We start from the raw sequence: 14211 nt of genomic DNA, 5'->3' as shown, positions 1-14211 counted from the left end.
CTTGGGTGACGTGGTTTAGTGCGAGGAGCCCCTGCCCATGGCAGGGGGTTGGAACTGGATGATCTTAAGGTCCTTTCCAACCCAAACCATTCTGTGATTCTATGAAACCCAAAACGATTTGCTCAGTAGAGCAGGGAGAGAACAAGATTTCTGTAGCTGAGCCACCCACAGGACAGGGAATGTAAGAGACACACTGAGGCAAGAGCAACGATGCAGAAAGGAGCACACTTGCCCCTGGGAAACCACTTACATGAGCAACTCTGATCCCTGTGCAAAAGGTAATCTTCCCCTTGGGCTGCACCGTGTGGAGCTTTGAAAGGATCCGGCCCGTGTCTGGGGTGAGCGTGGTGAGCACCTCACAGTTACTGCAACACAAACACGTTTACTTCAGCCACCGCTTTGAAAGTTTCCTTGTGCAGCCTTGTGTTTGCTGCAGGGGTAGAACAGCCCCCCCTGCACCGAGCCTGCGCTGGGCTTTACTCCGAGGCTGCCAGAACTTGGCTCTGGTGGGTCAGTGGGTGCACGAAGCCAGACTTTTAGCCTGGTTGTCTAAAAACCACCCAAAGTAACGTGTCTGCAGGAAGGCGTCTGTGTCTGTGTCTGTCTGTCCCCTGCTCCAGCCAATTTTAATCGACTCTGGCTAAGAGGGAGCTCAGAGGCACTGAAGTTCTACAGAAGAATGGAGGAACCACCCTCTTGGGGCCATCTGTGAGCTACAGGGACAGCTCAGCCCTTATTTACCATCCTTAGGGCCACAAAAGGATAGGTCTGACAGAGAGCTCCCGAGAGAGAAGAGCCTCCATAACACATCATGGCATTGCAGGAGCGAGACCAACAAGCAAGAGACCAGTCAGGAACCAGGTTTTGTCGTACCAGCCCTCCCAGAAGAACTGGTTTGGTTTCAGACTGTGCTATTGCTGCCCCATGTTGCAACACTCCCCTGTTCCTTGCCCCTGCGCCCTCTCACGGGTCCCCCCGGCCACTCCTCAGCACCAAGGAGGGATGTGGCCCCCGAGGCCAGGGCCCCCCAGCAGCGTACTTGGCCAAAGTGATGAGCCCCACGTTGTTCTCGGGGTTGCTGCGGGTTTTCGAGTGGCACACGATGTTGACCGCATCCTGCTGGGCTTGCAGGCGAGTCGGGAGGAAGTCTCCATTCCTCATGTACTCGCTGTTGTCAACGCTGAAACAGAGAGAGGGGGGTGTCAGCTTGTGAAGCAGGCGAGGTGTATCCCCCAAAGGTGGTTTTGTGGGACAGCACCCGACGTCCCAGGGCTGGGGACAAGCAGCTGGACATGGATGTTTCCCAGGGAGAGATGAATCATCTCTGCACCTCCCTGCGCTCTCAGACCAGACCTTTGCCTCGCAGGACGAACGCCTGGAGCTGGAAGCTCCCACTCCTTGCTGAAGAACAAGGTGTCTGTGGCCAGACACAACCTCAGACCCACATTCCCTCAACGCCTTCTCCCATCTCCCCCGGTCCATGGTGAAGTACAAAGCTCTGCGTCCATCGCTGCCACGGGCTTTTCAGCAGGACAAAAAGCAGCTTTCCCAGCGCCCTCCGAGCGCCGAAGCCCCAGCGCGGATCTAACATCGTCCTACCCCGGCGGCGGGAGTCGGGGCCAGCACACGGGGCACGGTGCCCCATAGCGCCCAGCGGCGACACGGCTGTAAGGAAACCCCTGCCCACCCCTCCATCGAGACTAAATCCAGCACCCGGCGGGCAGCAAGAGCCCTCCTCCTGTGCCAGGAAAGCGACCTGGGAAGGAGGCGCAGTTAAACAAGAGCTTGAGAGTTTGTTTTACCCTCAAGTTCAGAGCTCCCTGTGGAGCTGCCCCCGAACCTCTCAGGTTTAACACCAGGGGAAAGGCTTCTTTTGAAACAAAAAACCCCAACCCCGACCTGTGGCCACTCTCCCGACCGTGCCCAGGCTCCCGCTGGGCCACCTCTCCTCCAGCCCAACCGAATACCCCATCGCAGGGCAGGGAGTGAGCAGGAGGCAGTGGCCTTATGGAGCAAGAGTGAATCCCTCCTGCTCTCCGGGACAACACGAGTTCACCTCCACTTCCAGCCCCGGCTGCGTTTAGCACCCAGGGACAAAACCATCCACCTCAACGCTATCAGCGACAAGCACAGAGGCGACACCCGCTTCACTCAGCACCCCCCGCAGGGGCGCCGGGTGAGGCCCTGGGGCCGCAGCGCTCGGTCAGGGCTGGGGCTGCGCGGGCTCTGCTCCAGCGGGACGTGCCCCCAGTTTGTTACCAGCAGCACCCCGGAGCCCACGCGTGTCCCACCCCCTGCCCGCAGGTCCCTGCGCACCCCGGGTGAGGCGCCCACGGGAGCCCCTTTGCCCCGCTATTGCCCCCGCGCCCCGCTCCGCTCGCCCCGGAGCCGCTTTCCTGCCCCCCCCCGCCAAGGACTCAAACCTCCCCCCCCAAACCCACCCGCTCTGCCGGTGCCCCTCACCCCTAAACCACCTCCCCCCCCCAGCCCTGCCGCGCCTTCGCCCCGGCTCCTGCCTCCCCCCGGGCCCGGCCCCGGCTCCGCCGCCAGGGATGACTCAGGGAAAGCCGCGGAGGCCCGGGCGGGCCGCGGGGGCTCGTGGCGGGCCGGGGCGGGCCGCGGGGGCAGCCGCGGCGGGGGGAAGGGGCCGGGGTCCCGCTCACCACACCATGGTGCTCTCCAGAACCATCCTGCCGGCCGCGGCCCAGCGCCGGCCCGCAGCACAGCTCACACCGCGCCCGCCGACGGGCTCCACGCTACCGGCCAATCCCCGCTTCCCGTCTTAGCGAGGTGAGTGGCGGCGGGCGAGGGGCATGCTGGGAGTTGTAGTCCCGGAAGGGCTGCGACGGCAGAACCCCCCCCAAGAGCCCGCCCCTTCCCTCCGCCCCGTCCCGAGGAAACACCGAGCGAAGCCCCCTCCCCCGCCCAGCCCAGACACCGCAACGGGGTCCCGCTCCCCCCCCCAGGTCCCGCACAGGCACCGCAACGGCGCCCCGCTCCCCCCCTGCTCCGCACACACACCGCAACGGGGTCCTGCTCCCCCCCCCCCCTAGGTCCCGCACAGACACGGCAACGGGGTCCCGCTGCCCCTCCCCCCGCCCCGGTACCGCACAGACACCGCAACGGGGTCCTGCTGCCCCCCAGGTTCCGCACAGACACGGCAACAGGTCCCCGCTCCTGCCCAGTCCCGCATAGGCACTGTAAGGGGGTCCCGCTCCCCTCCGCCCCACAGACACACGCAACGGAGTCCCGCTCTCCCCCACCCTGGCCCTGCACAGACACCGCAACGGGGTCCCGCTCCCCCCCCCTCAACCCCACACAGCCACCGCAAGGGGGTGCCGCTCCCCCGACCCAGCCCCGCACAGACACCGCAACAGGGTCCCGCTCCCCCCCTCCGCTGGACACCGCAACAGGGCCCTGCTCCCCCCCAGCCCCGCACAGACATGGCAATAAGGTCCCGCTCCCCCCCACCCCACCCCGGACACTGCAACAGCGTCCCGCTGCCCCCCCCCGCACCCCACAGCCACCGCAATGGGGTTCCCCCCAGTCCCCCCCCGGACAGAGGAGCAGCACCAGCGGCAGCAGCAGCACAAGGTGTATTGCGCGGTTCGGTTCCACCAGCGGACGAGGCCACAAGCGCTACAGAGCCGAAAGGACGAGGGTCACGCACGGCGAGAGCTGCTCCTGGGGACCGGCCTGTCCCTGCCGGGGGTCCCCGCGGCGCCGAGGGCGATGCAGGAGAGGAGGGGACAGGTCCGGCCGCGATCCATCACCTCGCGTTGATCCCGAGGTTACGGCAGCAGCTGCTCCCCACTCCCACAGTGGTGTGGCCGGAGAAGCAAAGCCCCCTCCCCGTGCTGGGGGGGTCTAAAGAGCCATGAAACCCACGACCCATCACTTCGAAACACGCACACAGAAAAAGAAAGCAGTTCTGAAAACCCATTACAAAGCAGAGGTCAATATAGAAACACCACCCCCCAGCTCCCTACTCGCTGAATAACTATCCCCAGGAAAAGGAAAACAAACACTTAAATACAACTTCATAAATATTACATCGTGAAAAAAATCCGAGACTTGGTTTTCTTCCCGCCTGGTTAAAAACAAAACAAAAGGGGTTAGGAGGGAAGATAAGAAACAAGCGTCTAATATAGACAGTTACTTCGGCTATAAAGTGTAACCTGCTGGGTTGAGTCAGAGGTAGCCGGGAGGGAGAAGGGAAGATCCAGCACAGGCAGCCCCGAGCCGACCTTCCTCCCGCTCCCGGCTCTCGTCGTGACGTTAAATTGGCGTCGAAAGGTTCAAGAGCCCTTGAGAACCAGTTTATAAACAGGGACTGTCCTCAACACCCCACCGCCCGCCCCCTGCGGATCCGGACCCCCAGGGACAGGCCCTTCCATCCCTGGGGGTCCGGACACCCAGGGTCTGGCCATTCCACCTCTGCAGATCCAGACACCCAGGGACTGGCCATTCCATCCCTGTGGATCCGGACACCCAGGGTCTGGCCATTCCACCTCTGCAGATCCGGACACCCAGGGACTGGCCATTCCATCCCTGTGGATCCAGACACCCGGGGACAGGCCCTTGCATCCCTGTGGATCCGGACACCCAGGGTCTGGTCATTCCATCCCTGTGGATCCAGACACCCGGGGACAGGCCCTTCCATCCCTGTGGATCCGGACACCCAGGGTCTGGCCATTCCACCTCTGCAGATCCGGACCCCCAGGGACAAGCCCTTGCATCCCTGTGGATCCGGACACCCAGGGTCTGGCCATTCCAGCCCTGTGGATCCGGACACCCAGGGTCTGGTCATTCCAGCCCTGGGGATCTGGACACCCAGGGACTAGCCCTTCCAACTCTGGGGATCCAGACCCCCAGGGTCTGGCCATTCCATCCCTGTGGATCCAGACACCCAGGGACAGGCCATTCCATCCCTGTGGATCCGGACACCCAGGGTCTGGCCATTCCAGCCCTGTGGATCTGGACACCCAGGGACAGACGAGGAAAACAAGAAAGAATACAAAAAAATGCTTTCTTAAAAAAATACCAGCTTGCGTCACATCCACTTTCAGAGGTTCAAGTGGAAGGTGGGAAGAGACTTGGCTCTGAAACATCAACTAAACAAAAAAGTCCCTTTCTACAGCACTACATTCTGTTTCCTCAGCAATCATTGCTAGTTAGTAGAGAAACCCCTTGCACTACCACAAGGGTAAGCTTTAAATTACTTTTTTAATATATATAACCCCCCCCCCCCCCGGTGGATTCTGACCCATCAGGAACACGGGCAAGAGTCACTTCATTTCTTTTAAAAAAGCATTTTGTGAAAATAAAGCTCAGTCCAACATCTGCTCCGAGATCTCTGGAAGGCTGCAGCCGGTGCGGGCCGGGCATCACTGCGGGGAAAGGGCAGCAGGAACGCTCCCCCCTTCCAGCTTTTTAGTTGAGTTAAAACCAAATCAGACTCCAAAAGCTCCACGCTTGTGCGGAGGCACGAGTCTGTCCCACTCGAGTAGGAATCTCTTGTTTCAAGCTGCCAGGAGCACCGGTGTCAACCACAGCTACGACACAGGCAAAGGTATCACAAGGGAGCCAAGCTGTAAAAATCAGGCCGGGATCTGCACGTGGGGCAGGGAAAGGGAACGGAGCAGCTTGGGTTTGGTCCGTTTGCTTAAGAAATACTTCTATAAAAGTCTGCCCCTCGCAGAGCTCTCCCTTCACTGCGGGTGGGGAAGGGCCAAAGGGGCTTCATTTAAAAACCAGGGGACAAAGGAATCCAAAACCTCCCCGACATCTGAAAAGCTTCATACATTCAAAGTCCTCTGAGCAACGCGGCGCAGCACCTCGCTCTCCTCGGCGCTGTCTTGGGGCGATGCAAGATTGCAAACAGAGGAGGGGACAGCAGCCGGGAGAGGGGAGCTCGTCCACAGTCACTGAAGCTTCTGCTCCCCCTTCTCACATCAGGTGCTTTCTGGTGGAGCACTGAAAAAACCCCTGTTTATTAAAAAAAAATAAAAATAAAACTAAAAAGACCACATTGCAGGAGCAGGGAGAAGGGATGTGACTGAGTTCAGAGAAACATTTAAATTAAAAACTTGTCTAAAATACAAAATAAAACCGTGTTGCTCTATGGCAAACTGCCCCCGTGAGGCTTCAATGCCCCTTTCCCCCCCCAGGAACTCCAAAGAGCCGCCCGTCCTCGCCAGGTCCGTGGTGTCGCACCAGAAGCAGCCAACTCCTGAACGTCAGGTCCCTTCTCCAGAGGCTTCAGCCCACGCTGAGCAGTTCCTCCTCCTTCTCCTGGCAGCGCCCTTGCTCTCACCAGGCTCCAAAGAAAGGAGGACAGCAGGGACGCGGCGCTGGGCTCTGCTCTAAGGAGACTTTCAGGTGCCCGAGGCTCAGCTGTGCTGGCTCGGTCTCTGTTAATACTATCCCACTAAGTGTGGCCCAACCTTCCAGCTTTTGGGTTTCTGTCCACATAAGATTACTTAGGAAAAAAGGAAAAAAAAAAATAATCAGCAACAGGGGCTGAATTATTTGTCAGACTCCACGGACCACGCAGAGAATAGAACAATCTGCCTCCATCGCAGCAACTCCGTGTTGCTTCACTGTGAAGAGAAAAGAGGGGGAGATGCCAGGGAGGGGTCAGCCTTCCTCTGAGGAAGAGCAGCAGGTCTCCTGCCTCATCTTCCCCCCAACCTTCTCCACCCCAGGAGAGGCAGAGCCAAGGGGGCTGTTGAGTTCAGGCTTAAACCAACCACCACCTTACATTACAACGGGAGGGTCTGTGGGTATTTATCATGTGCTGCAGGGACAGCAAGATGAGCAGCTTCACCCGTTTCATCTGCCACCAGACCCACTCTGAGCCCTCAGCAAAGAGGAATGTCTCTGCTTTGCCTCTTGCTTATCTAAGGCAGGTGGGGCAGCAGATTATCTCTAACCCATGCCTGGCACAAGGCAGGCTGACCTTCCCAATCCAGAGAGGGATGAAGAACATCTGCTCCTGCTCTGGCCAACTCGCACATCCCGCTCTGTGCCCATCTTCCCAGCGTAACTAGGGACCACGGAACCTCCACCAGTTCTCCATCCACCTCCCAGGCTGCTCTTTTCCTCCTAAACAGGGAAGTACTCACAAAGCTTATCTCAGTCTCCTGCAGGTCTTCGAGCTGCTCCCTCAGCTCTGCAGAGTGCTCGGGTATGGAAGGCCCTGGGGAGCCACTGGGGAAACAGAAGGGGGAGACCTGTAAAGCAGGTTTTAAAAGTGAGCACTCAATAAGTCACGTTTCCTGGGTTGCTCTGCTGTACCCAGCCGAGGAGACGTCCCAGCACAGCACAAAGGCGTTTGTAAGGCAGGTTTAACACAAGGCAACACGATCCCTGCTAGGGCAGGCACCCAAAATACCACGTAGAAAATCAGCCCTCCTAGTCTGACATGACTTCAGCTGTTAGAAACAAGGATCTTTTGTCCCGCAAAGCAGCAGCACCTCTTAAGAGAAGTCTTCAAGCACCTCATCAACACAGAAACTGGGTGAAAACAGTCCAGGGACAAAGAAAGGACCAAGCACCGGAGCTCAGCAAGTCTCAGCCTTTCCAGACAGAGGCACCCTTGTTTGAAAACGCCCTGGCAAACCTTTTCTGCTCTGAATTCAAGCTCCAGCCTGACAAAAGGATATACAACCCGGGTACACTGAGCACCTGATACACTGGAGCGAGCCAAATCCTGCCTTCGCCCTGTGCGCACCCTTAGAAGGGCAGAAGCTGGAGCTGCAGAGATTTTGGGACAGATCACTCCCCTTTGTACAGGACTACAGGGATTTAAGAGGTCACCTCCTCAAAGGGTGGTGAACACCCCCCGCCAGACTGCCCAATTCTGTGGAGAGTTAAAAACCCAACCAAACAACCCACAACCAACCTGTTACATCCCATTTCAGGCACGTTGTTATAAATCCACAGATCGCTTTCACCCCTTCTCAGGGTTGGCAGAGCTTTACGGATCTCCCAAGGTTTCAGAAGTGCCCCATTGTGCAGCAGGTTTGATCTTACCCCCCAGAACCTGTGCTTTGCCCAAGAAGGGTGCTCAGCACCAGGCAGGGCAGGGAGGACACCATCCTGAGAGGGTTTACCACAGAGCCTCACACGGACAGATCACTAAGGATGGCTGAGCCCTGGCACGGGGACACGCTGCGTTACAGTACCACGTTGTGGCAGGGAACTGACTGCACAGATCCTCTGTAACCACTGGTCAGCAGCAAGCATGAGGCCAAATCCCAGTGTAAAGCCTCACTGAGGACACCCTCTAGACAGGAGAAGGTTTCAGGCAAAGTCTGGTTCCTCCCCTCACCTAGACAGGAAGATGCCAGGAGCTGTCCTAGTCAAATCCTTTGCTGAGCTGTCAGCTTTATGCACTTGCACGCCCACTGACCTACGCAGAGATTGAAGGAGAGAACCCGCAGTTAAGCAAGAAGGAACACCTCAGGCATGCTGACTTACTGGAAAGGAGCAGCTCTGGTTTCGGATCCCTACCACGAAGTTGCCATGTTTTACAGAGGGAGGAAGAGGTGTTAATCACAATTGCATCTTATTCTCCTGCAGCTCAGGGGAGAGCAGGCACTTCCATCCGTGCCACTGCGCAGGCACTAGCTCAGGAATGGGGAACACTGTTTCTGATTGCTTCCAGGAAGAGAAGTTAACACCTCAGAACAACTTCTACGCAAGGGATCATCCTCTGACCACAGCTCCTCCTCGTCCTTGCCAGTCTTACCACTTCAGCAAGAGATGAAACATTCAAAGGCAGCCACCAGCTCCCTCAGGCCTCTCCATGCATTTCAGCTTCTGAGACATGTTGAACCATCCTGCACACACTCTGCAGCCTCCCTTCCCGAGGAGCTGTAGGAGCTCAATGCCAACCCAATCCACAAGTTGCAAGAAAGCCCAACCCTCTGAAAGTAGCAGCGGGAAGGTCACCTTCAGCATCACCCATCTCCACGTTAATGCTCTTCACGTACATTTTAGCAGCGACACTTTCACCAACTCGCTTGAATTAGCACAATTACCTCAACTCCAGAATAAAGCCATTAAATACAGAACACACAAGGAACTAAAAGCCACTGGGACCCTCACACAGCTCAAGCAGAAGATGCAAGATCACGTCATCTGTGACTGACACACACACAAACGATGCTTCCCCCTTGCACGTGCTTGAACCAACAGCACTGAACTTGCTCCACAACACGAAGACCACTCCAAAGGGTATTTCTGCGAGCATGCCAAAAACCCCGGGAACATCCACCGAGCAGCACAAAGTCCTCCCATGGCTTGTGAACCTGCCTGGCAGGAGCCACCAGCCTGCCATGTGCCAAACCCACACGAGCCTTACCTGTTTGCGGGCGAGTTGAGGCCTCCGCTGCCCAAGGACGAGGTGGACAGGGTCGTGGCGATGGAATCGCTGTTGGCTTCATCCACTGGCAGGGTCCTGGGCAGGAGATCTGGGCGACCAAGGTGGGAACCTGAGTTGAAGCACAGACTGTTCCATCACCAGCACAAGCAGGATTGCATGGCATGAGCTCCCACACTATCCAGGGGCTGGGATCTGTGCTGGATCCCACCCAATACATCTAAGACACGCAAGCGCTGCAGAACCAGCCCTGCCAAGCCTCCACACAAGTGCCTAGCTCTGCCTCTCCCCTGGCACAAACCCTGTGGGCACAAACTGTTGGGAAGGGACGAGGCACACAGGACTGTCACACGACCTCAGTCCCTTTTCCCAGGGGGAGCAAGGGCCAAGCTAGATGCTTGGATAAGGCTGAAAGATTCCATGAAGACACATGACATGGTTTAGTGCGAGGTGTCCCTGCCCATGGCAGCGGGGTTGGAACTAGATGATCTTAAGGTCCTTTCCAACCCTAACTATTCAATGATTCTGTGATTCTATGAGCTAACAATTCCCCCCTCCACAATCTGGTCTCATCCTGCCTGGCTTTTCCTGAAACATAAGGTTTATCATCCTGCCTTGTGTTTGTTGCAACAGAACACTCAGAAACAGCAGAGCCTTTCCAGGGCTTGCTGCTCCTCCAGCCTCTCTTATGGTGTCAGGCTGTTAAAGGCCATTTGGTTTCCTGCACTCACAATCCCTTCCCACCAAGACCACAAACCAACACGGACGTGTCTCACACAGCTTCCAGCAGACAAATACAAGCTGAAAAGCACCTCTGCAGGTTTTTAGCCCACGCACCCACCTTGCTCTACATCCGCCTCTGTCGTCACTTGTGCTTTGGTCTCACAAGACATGTGTGACTGGGAAGGCACCGCTCCTTGACAGCTCCGCCGGGGAACTGCTGTGCCAGAGCGGCTCTTCTTCGAAGGGGATGGCTTTACTTAAAGACAAAAGCCAAGAAAACACTTTTCAAACACTTTCAGAAGGAGTAAAAGACTTCCCAGCGAGAGCCTGGCACCAGAGCTGTGCCCCGAAAGAAGAAGCTGAGGGATGAACCAGCTCCTATAAGGTCACATCTTTGAGGCAAGGACAATCTGGGAGCCACGAAGACGTGACACAGCACAACAGAATTCCTAAAGCTCTTGCCCGCTGTCATCCACCTTCCCAAACTACAGCTGCTGAGCAGGGAGAAGCCAGAACCATGGCAATAGCCAAGAGTACAGCTGTGCACAGGTACTTACAGGGTATTTTCTTGAACGCTGTGTTGCACATGAACCGTTGGAACCTTTCGGCGTAGAAGCTGGGTCTGTGCACAGATACCGTGTCCTAGAAGTCCAAGAGACAAACAAGCTGATTTAATAAGTGATCAAGGTTAACATGAGCATCTTGGGCTGTTAACCTTGAAAACACAGTGTTGGACTAGGAACAGGCGGGTTCTCAGAGTCGCTCTCACCAGCAGCTGTGAGAAGCACACTAGCTACAAGCAGTAGGCATTGAATCCAAAGCAATTAATACTTTGTTAATGAATAAGAAGATGACCAGTGTCAACAAAACCAACACTTTTGTGAGTACCTAGAAAGTATTCACATATAAAGAGGGCAAACACACCCACCCCCCTTGGGAATTCAGGATCTTATGCCCAGGAGGAGCAGGGCCAGCAGGCACAGTTTAAAGACGACACTGGCACTATTGCTAAGCAAGTTCAAAGTGCTGTTTTCCTACTTACCCCATCGTGTACAAGGGCCTTCCAAGAGTGCTCCAGCTTCTTGACAAATCTGACAAAGGAAAGGATTTTTACACCAAGTCCCCACTGTCGGTGTCATTTCGTGCTCGCTCAGGACTGACCCTGGCTCCTGATCCTGGCAACACACTCCAAACACTGACAGCTTTGGCTTTGGGTTCTCTTCATTGCCCCATGTTTCTAAGAATGTTCCCCAGATACCAGGGCTCATTGCACAGAGGGAGAGTTTCACAGGCGTAATTATCAAGGACAATTAACTTGCAGTGACATTTAACAGAGGCTTTATATATGTAATCCCCTGCACATTGCATTTTAATATAACTAGAAGAAAAGGTAAAGCTTACAGCTGGTTTATTTTATAGGGAGAAGTGGTTATGGCCATTTTAAGCCACCACTTGGTGTTTTCCTTGCCGCTTCCTGCACCACCAAGCATACAAAAACTATTTCTTGGAATAGATTTATCTATTCCACGAACTTGAAGTAAATCCAACAAGCAAGCCCCAGAAACTGATCCCAAAACGCCCAATGTCAGGAAAATAGAAAGCAGCCAACAAGTTTGTGTCCTAACCATTTCTTGAAAGCCAATTTTGACAAGCAAGCAGGGGCACCCCATGCTGTAAAGTGCTCTTCACCAGGTGACACAGCTGCTATCAAAGGTTTCTTACCTGTAGGACTGCAACACATCAATGATGCCAATGTACAGGAGTAGCCTCTCCCCCTTGGCGTTGCGGGCTGGAATTCCTCCCATCCTAGAAGAGGGACAGGGCACGAACATGAAACAGGGGGTTTTCATCCCCCCCGCCTCTCTCATGCATCCTAGCACGGGTTGAACACTATGTGAACTGTTTAACAAGTGCCAGCGTGCAGGAGGCAAACGGGTTGGGGAAGACAAGGCAGAGCAAAATGCTTTTCCAGTAAGTTGCTAAATCTCCTGAGAGCTGACCCCCTTTTCCCTCTGTATGACAACTGTTATTGAAGATTAATCCTAACTTCTGCGTGAGACGAGACCAAGCAACCGTAAAGAGCATCTACCACCATCCAGCTGCTAGTCTGACCTAACGAAGCACTCGCTATGCCTCTTAGAGGAGGATGGAAGCAACCAGTTGAAGCTGCCAGTAACTGGTGGGCAGAGAACTCTCTAATACCACCTGGAAGGCAAGAAAAATCTCTTTTGTACATTAAGGAAGGGAAATGGAAGACAAAAGCACACTCTGATACCAAGACCTCTCTGCCCAGCGTGACAGCAATCCCGTATAGCCCGGTCTGCGTCTAAATTAAGCCTCCATTAGCCAAGCTTGGGTTTCTCTAGGAAGAACAACCCCAACACACACTTACTGGTCATCTGTTTCTATGGTGCCACCTCGCCGGGCCTCTCCCTGGATGGATTCCATGGCTGTGGAGTAAAGGGCCTTCTGGGCAGCGGGTCGCCGCATGTCAGCCTGCAACGTCCCATCTGCCATCGCGTGCTCCCGCTGGGCCAGGTCGATGTTATGGATTGCAACAAGCAAACTGTAATCCATGATTTTAAAGCTCTGCAGGACCTGGGCAGAAAGTCACCACAAGCTCAGTCAGCCCTGCAGGCAGTGACACTGACAGAGCAGGCGTTTTCAGAAGCACAGTCAGCACTTTTGTTTAGAGCCCTGAGCTGATGGCTTTTAATCCAGTCCATCTACAGTCTAATCCATCTACATCTAATCCATCTCCATTAATCCATCCACAGTTGCCAAAGGGAGTTAGGGGAAAGCCACGGGTCGTAGTCCTGTGCGGGCAGGGACTCAAACCTGGGGAGAACAGCAACGTCTGCACAGGCCCAGCTTGAGACCAGACTGTGCCAAGCATCCTGCTGGCCAGAACCTGCCCTGCTCCAGAGCTCAACCTCGGCAGAGGATGCTTCCTCCACCTCTAGAGGCAGTGCTGGCTTTAATTCAGGTTGGAAGTACTGAACCAAACCAAAGCCCAGGTTCTGCTGCTTGTCCATACCACCACCACCACCACACAAAATGGGTTCTCCAAGCCAACGGGCAGAGGCTCCAAGGGTGGAGCTGCCACCTCCTTTTGTGGGAAAGGCTCAGAGAAAATGAAAGAACTCTCCACACCACCCTTCCACTTACCAAACAGTCTCTTTGCAACGTTTTGCACAGAGCATTATACATGTCAGAGTCTAAGAAGAGGCCATCGGGGATGTCTTGCATAAAATCCAAGTCCTTGTACGTCGGGAAGACCTTCTCCCGCTCCTTCTGGGACGCTCGGCGCTTGTAGGTGGAGCCCTTGAGGTCGTACTTCAGGTGCATTTTGACAGAGCGTGGCAGCAGGTTGTTCATCACAACGATGCGAATGTTCTTGCCCCCAGCCTGGACACAGTACAGGCCGTAAAACTTTGGCAGCAGCGTCCTTGGGTTCTGGTTCAAATTCTGAAACACCCAAGACAGAAATACCTTCAAAGCCGTTCTGGTTATTCAGAGTTCCTGCGCTTCTACATTGAAGTGGAGCTGGCGGTGATTCAAAGCCATTGCCAAAGAAGTTAGGAGACAAGGGCAGGTGAACACAGGGCACAGCTGGGTGATGCCTACCATTGTTAATAACCTCTCTGCAAAGCTGAACGGGTCACAGAAAAATTGTAGGAAGGAGTTTGCTGCTTACTCACATAGAAGCTAAGCTGGGGAGGCTTGAGCAAAGGAACACGATCGTGCTCAGCCAGTTGAGAGGGAAGGTGCCACTCAGCTGGGGCACACATAAAACACCCAGCAGGCGGTACACAGCTACACGTGTCACACTGGCACCCGGGAGGGCCCCTTCCCTGGCCTGCAGGGAAAGCCTCGCCCCAGTGACTCACCATGTAGTAGCCAGGCAGCAGCTTCTGCAAGAACTCAGCCTCTTTGTGCTGAACCGTTTTGATGATGAACTCATCGTCGCTGGACACGTAGAAGAGGGATCCGCTGGCGCCGGAGTTGGAAAGTTCAATGAGTGGCTCATTGCAGAGCGAGTACTGAGGAGGGAGGACAAGGGCAGAGACACGCACAGGGAACGTCAGCGTGAAGGCTCT

At 55.5% G+C, this 14211-nt stretch overlaps 1 protein-coding gene across 1 annotated transcript in view; it reads right to left on the bottom strand.

Annotated features, from left to right (window-relative positions):
• The window catches only part of LOC115602527 (putative PIP5K1A and PSMD4-like protein), a 30952-nt gene that overhangs the window by 3526 nt on the left and 13215 nt on the right, over window positions 1-14211 (bottom strand). The window contains exons 6-19 of the mRNA XM_030473708.1: window positions 14002-14154; window positions 13280-13579; window positions 12504-12709; window positions 11834-11917; window positions 11154-11202; window positions 10669-10753; window positions 10230-10367; window positions 9371-9500; window positions 8336-8416; window positions 7128-7212; window positions 3108-3270; window positions 2664-2781; window positions 1040-1180; window positions 251-365 (exon numbers count right to left, since the gene is read on the bottom strand). Coding sequence (XP_030329568.1) covers window positions 251-365; window positions 1040-1180; window positions 2664-2781; window positions 3108-3270; window positions 7128-7212; window positions 8336-8416; window positions 9371-9500; window positions 10230-10367; window positions 10669-10753; window positions 11154-11202; window positions 11834-11917; window positions 12504-12709; window positions 13280-13579; window positions 14002-14154 — 1848 coding nt within the window. The remainder of the gene's footprint in view (window positions 1-250; window positions 366-1039; window positions 1181-2663; window positions 2782-3107; window positions 3271-7127; window positions 7213-8335; window positions 8417-9370; window positions 9501-10229; window positions 10368-10668; window positions 10754-11153; window positions 11203-11833; window positions 11918-12503; window positions 12710-13279; window positions 13580-14001; window positions 14155-14211) is intronic.

The sequence above is a fragment of the Strigops habroptila genome, chromosome 22, assembly GCF_004027225.2.
Source record: "Strigops habroptila isolate Jane chromosome 22, bStrHab1.2.pri, whole genome shotgun sequence".
In the NCBI taxonomy this organism is placed as follows: Eukaryota; Metazoa; Chordata; class Aves; order Psittaciformes; family Psittacidae; genus Strigops; species Strigops habroptila.
Note: the sequence above shows the minus strand (reverse complement) of the source record. Positions and strands in the feature narration are given on the sequence as shown.